The 12,811-nt window shown below is 36.3% G+C and overlaps 1 protein-coding gene across 1 annotated transcript; it reads left to right on the top strand.

The window, feature by feature from the left end:
- Nucleotides 1–2,541: 2,541 nt before the first annotated feature.
- mrps16 (mitochondrial ribosomal protein S16) lies at nt 2,542–8,553 on the top strand. Its single transcript, XM_050038997.1, has 4 exons — nt 2,542–2,704; nt 2,918–2,948; nt 5,628–5,894; nt 8,131–8,553. The coding sequence occupies exons 2-4, from the start codon at nt 2,936–2,938 to the stop codon at nt 8,259–8,261; spliced, it is 411 nt and encodes a 136-aa protein (XP_049894954.1). The 5' UTR covers nt 2,542–2,704; nt 2,918–2,935; the 3' UTR covers nt 8,262–8,553.
- The last annotated feature ends 4,258 nt before the right edge of the window (nt 8,554–12,811 follow it).

Genomic DNA, 12,811 nt, shown 5'->3' with positions numbered 1-12,811 from the left:
GAACCAGTTTATTTTTGGTCGAAATGGTACAAAAATAGGTGCAGGAACCAGAATGGAACTGGTTCCATGTTGGTTGGAAAGGGGTCAATTTTGAATAGACATACAGCTAGATTAGACAGGTGAAGTCAGGTCATTTTGGACATCAGGTAAAATGGGGCAAATAAGATTTTAGGCTCTTTAAAAATTAGCAGCCAGTTGTCAAACATGCTATTGTAGGGTTCTTTAGCATTTTCCAGGCCATGGACCCCTTAACTGAAAGAGACATGAAAATCAAGTTGCATCTTAAACTAGGCCTACATTAATATATAGGGCTGCCTAAAATGAAATGTAGAAACACATCCTTTATGTGATGCATACAATTCTAAGCTACTCAAATTAGACTTATTGATAGTTTCATATATTTCTTCATCATGGATTCATTTGACAAAGATTCATGGGTAACAGTTAGTGTATTATCGAGGGTGTGTGCTGTAAAATACACGTGTTGGGTTGTTTTTCTTTATGCATAGGCCAGTTTATCTTTGATAAAATATGTTGGACTCATGTAAATGTCTATTTTCAGACATGTTTTAATTTTCAAAAGAAAAAAAAAATAATTCTCAAACAATAATTTGGCAGCCCGCCTGCAGTAACTCTGAGAACCCCCTAGGGGCCGCGGACCTCCTGTCAAAGAGTCATTTGGTTTTACAGTGTTACTACAAATGTTCTTTGCATAAAACAATGTTTTTTATTGGTCTGAGAGAACTGGATGGGCAGAGCAAAGATTTAAAAATAAAAAACCCACTGGTCACAGATCTTGGAGAGTAAACCATGTGGCCTGTTGATTTTATCTTCTTGGTAATAAGAGTACTGCAGCTAAAAGGGTAAGGGTATAACAACAAAAATGATTGTACGATGTTGTTCTTCATTAACTGACTTATAATCAAAATATTTTCAAAATACACTTTATTATTACTGGAATTTTTAGTGAGTACTTTATGCATTCAGGTAAAATGGGACCAGAAATTAAGCTTAAATGGGAAATTTTTCGGATATGAAAACCAGCATGTTTTTAGGCTTTCGGCTGCCATAAAATCATGATTGTGGGCCAACCTGTTATATTACAGACACTTTTAGTAATTTTGTCACCTAAAAAATATTAAAGATGATGCAGTTAGTCCATGTCTGCCACAATAACCATCGTTTTTATAAACATGCTAACACATATACACATTCATGTTGGTTGTAGACAGTGTGGCACCAACAGAAAAGGCAGCAAAAGAATAGGAAAAGCCTGGCAGAAAAGTTGGACGATGTTTTTTAATTAATAGTTTGGATAAATTCACGATTTAATGAATAAATGAATTAACTGATAAATGGATTTAACCATTTAAAAAAATTACTGTCCCATTTTACCTGAACACATCATCAGAGTGAGGTAGGGGTTATTGATGTGTTTGAGGGTCCAACGTTTCTTAAGTATTTTACTTGGCAACATATTTTCTTTACAGAAACATATGTTTTAAGAATAACACATTAGGTAGTCCTCAGAATTTTAGGTGGTTTCCTTGGTAATCTACCAAAAAGTGTCACAAATTGACTTCACCCTGCAGCTAAAAACAAGGAGAACAAAGCTGAACAACATTTAGGGTTATATAGTATAATGCCATACTGACAGCTGTAGTGAGTGGTTTATAATCCGACACACAGAAACACAAGATCTGTTTGTACAATATGAAATAAAATATTACCAAAGGAAGTAGCTTAAATAAACTGCACCTCAACTGGCTAAAAGATTAAAATGCTGCTTAATAGGCTATACCACTAATAATGTAATAATAGCAGCAGCTGTGTATAATATTAGCCATAACACTCAAAAGGCCTGCTTTTACTTTTGATACTCCAAGTGCTTTAAGCTGATGGTACTTTAAAGATGAGATATGATCTTTACTAGTCTCTCGGCTGGGAAACTTGTAGTGTTACAGCAGCAAAGACAAGCCATCAGCAAGATAAATAATTACATAAACAGTTAAAATGCAATATATAATAACTAGGCAGTCTGAACGGTTGAATTCTCATTAATACACGTAAGAGAAAAGCTCAACAGTGAGCAGGAGCTGCTGCTACTCGTGTGGGCAGCAGTATGACTGATGTAGGCTACTTTTACTTAAATGTTTGAATCCAGCACTTTTTACTTGTAATATATTATATTATATTATTTTACCAGGCCTATGTGTTATTCGTATTTTACTTACCAATCTGAGTTCTTCCACCTCTGACTAAAAGTGATTATAACATTATAAAACCACAGTATAACAATGTTGAATACAGTGTCCATGTGTTAAGGCATACCTTTATAATTTTAGAGACGTTTTAGAGGATGATATAACTTATTCAGGATAGTGTCCGAAAATATTTCACACTGACACATTAACGTTAACTACACAAACTTTCACAGCAGCCCAATAAAAGGCTGTTGGAGACATTTAGTTTGCTGCAGTACACTGGAGAGCAGTGCAACAGCGCCATCTTGTGCCACTGTGATGCAATGACGCTGAGACCGTTGCGTCACTTCCTGTTTAAACATGGCCACTCGCTGAATGTCACATTACTTCTCATGCTGAAAACACACAGTAGTTAACGTTAAATATATCTACTCTCCAGCGAATATAAAGGAGGTGACACCTGGGAAGATTTTACTTTACTTCGTCTATCATCCTCAAAGGTATTTAACTTATTTTTGCTCATTTTTAAATCGTACGTGTTCCTCAAACAGAAGATGCTCTTTACTGTTAGCCGTTAGCAAAAGCTAACCTAGCTGCACTGTACTGTTGCCTTTCAATGAAATGTCCAGGGTGACAGGATACTGCTGGCGTTGTTTAGAAAGAAAGTTACACATATACACTTGGGTTTAAAGGTGACTTTTTGTTTGTTACAGGATAATCCAGCCGACACCATGGTGCATTTATGTGAGTATACAGTGTGAACAGACAAATCCTGACACTTAGGCAAGGCAGGTTTATACAGCACATATAGGCAACAAGGTAATTTAAAGTGATTTACATGAAACATAAAAAGCATCGAGACAAAATGCAAAAGAAACATGTTGTAAAAACCTTTTTAAATATAAATAAAATCACCTTAGAGAGCTAGAGAACAGAAAATTAAACAAGCTAAAATATACTAAGACAGTTATAAAAACAAGAATCAAAGTCACAGTGCAGTGTTTAAGAATTGAATAAATAATTGATTTTTAAAGAGGCAGACAGCAGTATTCTGTGAGTTTGTTCCCCATGTGTGGTGCATAAAAACTAAATGCTTGACTCTGGGCACAAAAAGCAGACCTGTTCCAGATGACCCGAGAGGTCTGGATGGTTTGGCTGTGAACCAGCAGACAGTTAGATATTTGGGCCCTAAATCATTTAGTGATTTGTAAATCACAAGTTGTATTTTGAAACAGATTCTCTAAGAGACCGGGAACAAGTGTAAAGACCTCAGAAATGGAGTGATGTGATCCACTTACAATGTTTTTGTCTCGTAGTTGCAGGGACTGGAGAAGAGTTTTTGCAAGACAAGTAAATATAACCTCCAGAATATGTGCAGTCACACGTTTCACATTTATTCTGTAAGAAGTATTACATCAAGCTCAAGCAGCCAGGACAGTTTTCTTGAATAACTGTTACTGCTTTTATTGAAGTAAAAAGAATAAGCTTCCCACAATGGGATTTACTGCAGGCATTTTGTTGAGTAAAGTGAAGTGAAGTTTAATATGACAGTAAGGCTACAACTGATAATTCTCCTCCATTTCTGACGGTGAATGGCTTAATCTATAAAATGCCAAAAATAGTTTAAAAAAAAAAAAAAAATTCCCATCACAAGTTTGGCTTTCAAGGTCATGTTAAAATGTCGTTTTATCCAACAGCAGTTCAGAACACAAAATTATGCAATTTGAAATAATATGACACTCTTCAAAGGAGCAAACTTTACATTAGAGAAGCAAGAATTAGAGAATATTTGCCATGTTTGCTGTATTAAGCAAGTGTAATGGTTAATAGATTCAATTGTTGATTGATTTTCTGTCACTCCATTAAAGCTCTCATAAAAGATACATTTACATTCAGCTACTGACTTATTAGTTACATTGAGCTAAAACTGATGTTGTCCAAGTCAAGTCAGATTTAGTCATATAGCACATTTCATACCAGAGGTGGAAACTTAATGTGCTTATGATATAAAGCAAAAACAATAGACAAAGATCATATGTGACAAAAACATATACAATATAAACATGGAAGAAAAGAAGGTATTAAAAATGGAATAATAACTGTACTGATTCAAAAATATAAGTTTTATCTATTTACCACACAATAGAGTTCCCCAGGGATGGGTCCTAAAACCCGGAAATTAGTTCACATTTTTGTACTCCCGCTTCCCTCGTCTCAAAGTCAGTGGGTTTTTTGAATGGGTTTTTGGTTAAATGCCTGAAATAACACAAGCGTAAGAGACTTTAATGTTTTGCTCCACAACATAAAATATGTGAGTAAATACCTACTTGTGAATTTTGAAGCTTTTGTGTGTCTTAAAAAGGTGGTTGATAACAAGTGCCTAAATGAGACAACGGAACGCCATCATGCCCAGCACAGCTTTACAGCCACGTTGTAGTGGTGAAGTTTAAGTCATGCGACCATGGTGTACTTCGTTTATAGCCTAACATTAGCTTTTCACCTCTGGTGACTGCATTTAGGCTTCAAAATTCATACAAGGGGTGTCATTTGAAAAAAATATCTTGCTGAACAAAACTGAAAGTATCATAAAACTTTGTATATTACAGAGCTTATTTACTGCAATAATCCAAAATACACTGGCTTTTTTTTTTTGATGAGGGAGCCAGAGTGATGATAACTTCTGCATCGATCCACAAAAAACCATCATCCCTGGAGCACTCTGTTTAAACCTAACTAAATGCTTGCAAAAAAATATATATTTTTAATTTGCTTATAAAGTAGACACTGTTGTAACAGACTGCAATTCTTGTAGAGAATTACAGAGAGTAGGTCTGTAATGAGTGAACACAGCTCTAAGACAACAGTCCTGCAATAAAAAGTTGTATAAACTGTTTTAGTGAGCAGCTGATTTAACTTGTTAGAAGGGGGTTAGACTGAATAACAAAATCTCTCTTACACACTAAAGGTAGTATTCAGACCGCATCCGTTGTAGTTAGGTGCACGTAATAAACCTGCAACATAGTGCATGTGTGGCGCCTCTTATAGAGCAGATTTCACAAAGTTTTTTACAATAAAAGAGAAAAGCGACAGACACAATATAATACATAAAATACAAATTAAAACGACACAAAGCAAGTACTGCTGTCCCTCCCTTCACTTCTCTCCCTTCCATCTTGCATAAGAAAGTAACTTATGGAAGCAGCATGAAATCAGAGATGTGGTTAACATGGGCTTCTTAAGTAAGATGTCAGTCTGTAGCGTACACAGGATTTCATGATATGAAATATGCTTTAGCAGAAATGACTTCAACAGAATGGTTAAGGCCTTTGACGGTATAATATTTACCTAAGGATGAAGGTTATCTACATTAACAGTAACAAGAAACTCATTCTATTTTCTCTTTGTGCTCATTTCCTTCTTCAGCATCATTCCTGCTAAAGAAGTACCACGGGGGTTACGTTGTCCTCCGATTGGCTCTTGCAGGCCACAAACAAGCAAACAGACCTTTTTATCGCATTGTGGCGGCTTACAACAAGAAGGCAAGAGATGGTAAATATCTAGAGCAGCTGGGCACCTACGACCCCCTCCCAAACGTCCACAACGAGAAACTCGTCAGCTTCAACTTTGACCGGATCAAGTACTGGATAGGCTGTGGTGCACACCCAACAAAGCCAGTGGCCAAACTTCTAGGTGTGTATTCACTCCATCAGCATGTTCTTTTAGAGCTGGATCAACATTGCACAATTTTATTGTCTGCCTATCCAGAGAATTTCAGTGCTCATAGTGATTTGTTTAATCAAGGAGGTCCATCCATCGCTTTACTGAGCACCTACACCTTTTAGGCAATATTCACCTAGAGATATACTTCTCTGTGTTGACTAATATTGAAATTCATTTTTTTCTGTTATCTGCTACCATAAAGGATGACTGTCAGACAACATTACATGTTCACTTTGCCATTAAGTACCTCATCCATGCCCTGTGGTTGTGATCCTCACAACCATCTTATGTGCAGCCTCACTTCCAAAAAAGTTGGGATACTGTACTAAACATATGTAAAAACAGAGGGCAATGGTTTTCCGAACCCTTTTCCACACACAGTGGGTGAAAGTAGTATTGAGCATGTTGAAATATTTTCTCATTAAGCATATTTCCAGTGCAGCTATTCACATTAAATTTAGACCACACATTGGTATTAACTCAGTAAAACCACATGGGTAAAGAAATCATAACATTTTCATCTTTAAATGTTATGTGCATAAAGTGGAATACATGGAAGAAAAAAATTGAACTTGCAAATTGAAATCTACTTAATACGTGGAGAAGCCTTTGTTTGCAATGCAAGCTTCAAGATGCTTGCTGTATGAAGAAACTGATCTCTTAGTGTTCAGATGGGATTTTGAGTTATTTTTCAATCTTAAGATGTGTAAAACTAGAGAAAGAAATGTCACTTTTAAAACTTAAACAATTAATGTTCCTCAGTGTTGTTAAAAAGGTGATGTAACACAGTGGCAAAATGCTCTCATCCCAACTTTTTTATAATGTGTTGGAGGCATCAAATTCAGAATGAGAATATATTTACAAAAAACACTTGCGTTTATCAGTTTGAACCAGAGATGTCCTGATCCTACCTCAAAGTTCGGTATCAGGGCTACTACTGGTTACTCATTTTACCCCAAAATAACTTACAAAGGTCTGCCAAAGCACGTAAAAATATGCAACTGAAGGGGATACAACTTACTGTGTACTTCTACTTCAGAGGTAAACATTATACTACATTTACCTGACAAAGACATGTTACTCGTTACACTGCAGATTCAGATTTTACTCATAAAATATAACAATTACAATACTATGTTTTACTGTTTATTAAACTAATCAGCAGTATATTAGAATTGAAAGCTTCACCTTAAATAGATGTTAAGTAAATTTAAGTACGCTGTGCCTTCCTTCATTGCTTCCTCTTATTCTCCTCCCGCCCCCATGCTTCATGCTCCCCTTAGAACACGCTTTGTTTTTTTTAACACCTGTATGATATAGAAAGAAATTACAAACACCTCACATCATGTTTAGCAAACGATTTATTTTTTAATAAGAGCCACAGAATAAATTGAGAGTTGACAAAACTGTTAAAATCAAAACAGTTTGTCTGTTATTTAATTTTAAAACATCAGGCACATAAAAAAAAGATTTTCTGAGATTGAAGTTAATATTTGATGACACTACAGTTTCTAAGTGTGAATTTTATTGATTTTATTTAAGTGTTGCACTTTGTGAACAGCCCATGTGCACTTGTCTCACATCAAGCTGCACATATACGTTATCTTTCCAGCTCAGAGGACAGATCATTTTGATAAAATGTAGCTCATTGTCTCGGTTGGAAAGACGTGTAGTTTGTGTTTTATCAACGTTTAGCTTATGAGTTAATGATCCAGGAAGTTTGGCTCCATGCATATCTTTCCAACTTTACCAAACTGCTTTAGTCAGGCAGCTACTCTCCTCTTCTCAGCACTGCACCCCAGCACTGAATCTTTTAGTGTTACTGAGTAGCGGACCGTACCAGCCTCCTTTCCTCCCTGGTTATAAGTTAATACGGCAAAACAAATACCAAAGATCTATTTGCGGTCAGAAACACGGAGAAATATACATGGCGAGACATGTCATGCTCAGCTGCACAGAGACACAGAGCACTGTTGGCTTGTTTATTAATATTAAACGTGTCACGTGTCCAAAGTTCAAAAAGGCACCAGCTTGGGTCCCACAGCAATACACCCACCAAGTGTGTAGTAGATTGGATGAACAGTTCCCGAGATATGCAAAGGGCACACAGAAAGAAAGACAGACAGACAGACAGAGATTCTTTGCTTTATAGTTGATGTATCTATAAGAGATGCATACTTTCTCTCTCCCCTCTCTCTTTCCACAGGGTTGGCAGGATTTTTCCCCCTGCACCCGATGACGATAACAGAGGCAGAGCGTAAAAGAGCCCAAACAGAGCTGACAGCAGCAGGAACAGAAGATGGTCAGCAGGAGGAACAGAAGGAGGCTGAAGTGTGAGAATTGAAGGCCGGGGACTGTGTGGGACTGTCCAGTACAAAAGGATGTCACAGTTACTTGAAGAGAACTGATTGATTTGTTTCCGAACTCATGGGGTAGACTGCTCGTTTAGCAACGTCACATAAAGCATACTGTAGTTCTGGTTGCTTCGGAGCAGCTATGGACAATTCAGATGAAACTTGTTCTCAATCATGTTCAATCACTTCAGATTATCTTTGACAGTGGAGTGCCATAACAGGCAGTTGTTTGTATTTACTGTTTTACTTGACTTAAATAAAGTATTTGAATATTATTGCATTTGGTTAAGTTGCAGATTTTTTCTATCATCCTGTTCTTTACAGCTTTTAATTAGTTTAATTTAATTTGAACCTGACTTGTGAACGTTGCAATTGTTCCTCCTTCCGTCTGTATCCTTTCTGTTTTGGCCTGCGTGTATTTGAATGTGCACATATGAATCAATAGAGAACGTCACTAATGTCAAACATTAGAAAAGAAAGAAATCAGAAGTGGGTGGGATTGCTGATATGATTAATATTACTGGCAGGCTTTTTACAGCCCTTTTGGCTCACGAGCAAATTCTCCACCCTTCTGTTGAACCGCTTGTTATGGAAACCTTTGTAAACTGAAAACTCAGTGTTCACTCAGAAGTCACGTAATGTTCATCAACATTTATAGAATCATGATGCAGGTAAATCAGGCTTTACTGTTGCATAGGAAACAGCACAGTGAGGTTTTTTCTTAATCAGTCAATATTCACAGGCTAAATTCAGGTATCATCGCTCACGCTGTAAGCTCTAGCTCGCACTGATGACCACCAAAATGCACATTTAATCATACACACAGTAATTAATCAGTTTCAGAACTCGGTAATATATCGATCTGCCTAAAACATAATCACACTACACTTCATTGTGTGGTCAACAACCTTAAGCAGCAAATGTCTTCATCATCAACCAGTCGTATTCCACAGGACAGCTTGCAGAACACTGTGTGCGTGTGTTGTCTTTCGCTAAACCTACTCTACAGAAAACACCTACTGTGTATCAGTTTCTCTACTTTTTGTTGTAGCTCTCTGTTCAAAGAAAGCTCTTCGATAAGCTTTTGGGTTCATCAACAGTGATAGTGGTACTACAGATCCGTTAATGAAGTACCACAAACACTAATTGAACTGAAACTTATTTGTATTTAGATGCAGATTTCTCCTCAGCATATATAAACTGCTGTCTGTTGTGCCTGTCACATGCTTATCCCTGCATGCTTAATGTTATCTTGAACAGGTCCATATTCCAAACCACAAGTGTGGCTTGCGTCAATTAGGTCATGATAAAAAAAAAAACCTAATTTGAGCCAAGACACACTTGACAACACCCAGGTGACGTTTTGAAGTCCAGCAGAAACAAACAGCACTTACAATAGTTGTGCTGTTGATACTGTTTCATTTCCTGAAGAACTGTGGAATAAAAGTCAGTTTAATATGTTGGCCTCCTGAGCATTTCTGATACAACTGTAATTACACACCAGCAGGCTAATGCTGAAAAACTACAGCCATATGTCAACACATGAACTCGTATTAAAAATATGAAAGTATTGTAAAAAAAAAAAAAAAAAAAAAAAAATCCCCAATAATTTCACCTCTCATATCTGATTTTTCTTCTTGCTGTTGCGTGACATTTCAGAAGTGATTTCCTAATAAGCAAACAGAGGTGTGGAGAGCTTTACCCAAAATTCTTGTGGCTTCAGGATCAAAAGAATATGTGTGATTAACCTCGTCACAGCTCATTTATTACCGGTGCTATTGAGATCTTTTATTAACCTTGCTGGGATCATGTTTGACAGTCTATTTATAGAATTAACTTTTCAATGCAAATGACCATATTGTCAATATGTGGCTAACATTCCTAAGTTAGAGTCATGTGACCTCTATCAGATTCAGCCGATTGCCACAGCATGTAAATATTGGATTGAAATAAATGTCATCAACAAAACAAATAAAATACAACTTGCCAGATGTATTGCTGTATAACAGCTAATTAAATAAATGGTATGAAGTGCAAAACAATGGATGCATAGTTAAATGACTAATGATGTTCTATGAATGACTATTTTTGTAGTTGGATTTATGGATGGAAAAATGTTTTTTTTTACATAAAACCTGTAACAGATGTGCAGAATAACACACTGCTGATGGATAAAATACAGTTTCAGTGAGACACAGTAAGACACTGTATATACTGTATATCAATGATGCTGCGCAAAACTTGTTAAACACAAACAAATGGCTTGTTGTACCTTGGGGCATTATGTATTTTTGTGCCAAAGAATTCAATTTATATTACTATAGGATACTATGTCATATAGTTAATATACTCAAATAAAAGGCAGTTCTTTATTAGCATATAGTTTCATACACCATACACAATGCTTGTCACCCTGAGCCAGCACTTACTGTATGAAAAATTCAAGCAACTGCATGATAAGTGTACATTTAACATCAGTGGTGTCACCAATGATTAATAAGGGTTAATGATATGAGTATTTTCTAACTAGAATTACACCCATCCTAACCACACCTTACCCCCTCAAGATTCGTCCTTGTCCACTTTAACGTCATCGTGACCAGCACATTTGTAAACAAACATTTACAGGGTGTGAGTGTACTTTCAGGGAAATTCATGAATCCCTGTAGCGCCCTGACACAATGCATAAAAAGTTTGCCAAGGGAGGGCACTGCATCAGTAACAAACTCAGTTTAGGAGTTGATCATTGATGACACAGAGAGTAGGTTTGATACTGATGGACAAATGTTTACGTGGCATTCAACAGCCGACACGATTAAACCTAACTGGAAATTCACAGACGTTTATTGAAAGGAGATTATTGGAATTTTACTGCAAGACTGAAAATTACAGATCATCTCACCTATTCTGCTACATGCTCATGAAGTGACAGTGGAGCAGCTGAAATACTCTGGCTTTACATCTTTTGGATGATTACCTGAATGCATGGAAAAATGAAAAGGTGGATTTATTTGGGACCATATAATTGGAGGAGGCTTGCCACCATTCTTATAGTCCTCACTGTTGTGGTCATCGTGGTCATAGCATTTTGTGTGTTCTTTACACAAAAAAGAGGTAAGATTGTGATTTCTTAAATTCTTTGATGCACAACCGGGTGAACCTCATCACCCACCTTACATATTATTTTGAATATAACTCTACACACTGTTTTGACAGTACACAAACTGCCAATTAATTTTGACATTATTTATTTTATTCTCGACAATCCTTGAAGAATAACCACAATTTATGCATAAAGTGCAAATAGAATGACGCTGCTTCTTGCTGTAAACATGCACACCAATCCCCACCCAATACTTTAAGGTTATTTGTACATTATTGTACTCAATAAAATGTGACTAATTCTGTTAAGTCATTTATTAGTTATTTGAATTTATAAGGCACCTGGTGTAATGTTTTATTGGATGCATTTTAGGACAAACCTGTCTAATTTGTCTCATTTCTTATAATGCTTACAGAGTACATCTTCGTGCCTTTTAGTTTTTACAGTTTTCTGGGAAGTGAATTCTTTAATAACCGCACATCATCTCATGATTGGACTGTACTTTCTATGGGTACAACCTAAATTCCATGAAAGCCAAACAGGACACACAAAAGGGAAATAACTGACTGTAGATTGACTGGCATATTCAGTTAATAATTGAAGAAACTGAATGTTTTAAGAATACCAACATTTCACAGCCATTAGATATGCCTGAGATAAAATATTCAACGTTGGAGGAAGAGATTTAATTTCATTTGACCTTAGTTATTATTATGTCAAGATCTCGAAGCCAATTTCAGCACAACTGAAGGGAGTTGACAAAAACAAAAAAGTTGATATGTTGACAAGTTGATATGAATGTTTACTTTGTGAAACTAAGGATTTGGGTTTACATTCAAAGAAACATTTTTTTCTTTTTTTTTAAAAAAAAAGAGAAAAGAAAGTGTTGAAGTGGTGATTTAAGTTGCTTTCATGTGCACTAACAAATACATTTATCATGAACAAATCCTGTCTTGTTTAACAGGAGATGAAAATGCAAAACAAGGGCAACTAGATGAAACAGGGAGGAAACCACGGATACTGGACAACCGCAAAGGAAATAATCTATCAAACATAAGCGTATCAACAAATGCAATGCCAGAGGTTTTTCAAATCAGACCAGAATTTAACAAAACTGACAAACAATATATGACTCGATCAAAAGAAATGCCGAAAATCATTATGAACAGCACAACTGCTGGTCTTGCTACAAAGGCAGCTGTGACTAAGACAAAATCACTTCCTGCAGTTTCTAGAAACACATCCCCATCTCTCATAACACATTCAGTTACTACAAAAGGAGATGCTCCAGCAATCACTGCTGCTGAAACAGCAACTTTCAGTTTAATTACAAATACCAAGCATACATCCAGTTTGAAACCCAAAACAACAACTGCATTAACAGTCAAAACGCTCACCAGAAATGGAGACACAGGAACTACAAACACTGA

This window comes from Epinephelus moara, chromosome 24, assembly GCF_006386435.1.
Source record: "Epinephelus moara isolate mb chromosome 24, YSFRI_EMoa_1.0, whole genome shotgun sequence".
Classification (NCBI taxonomy): Eukaryota; Metazoa; Chordata; class Actinopteri; order Perciformes; family Serranidae; genus Epinephelus; species Epinephelus moara.
The sequence above is the reverse complement of the archived record's forward strand: the minus strand, read 5'-3'. Positions and strand labels throughout refer to the sequence as shown.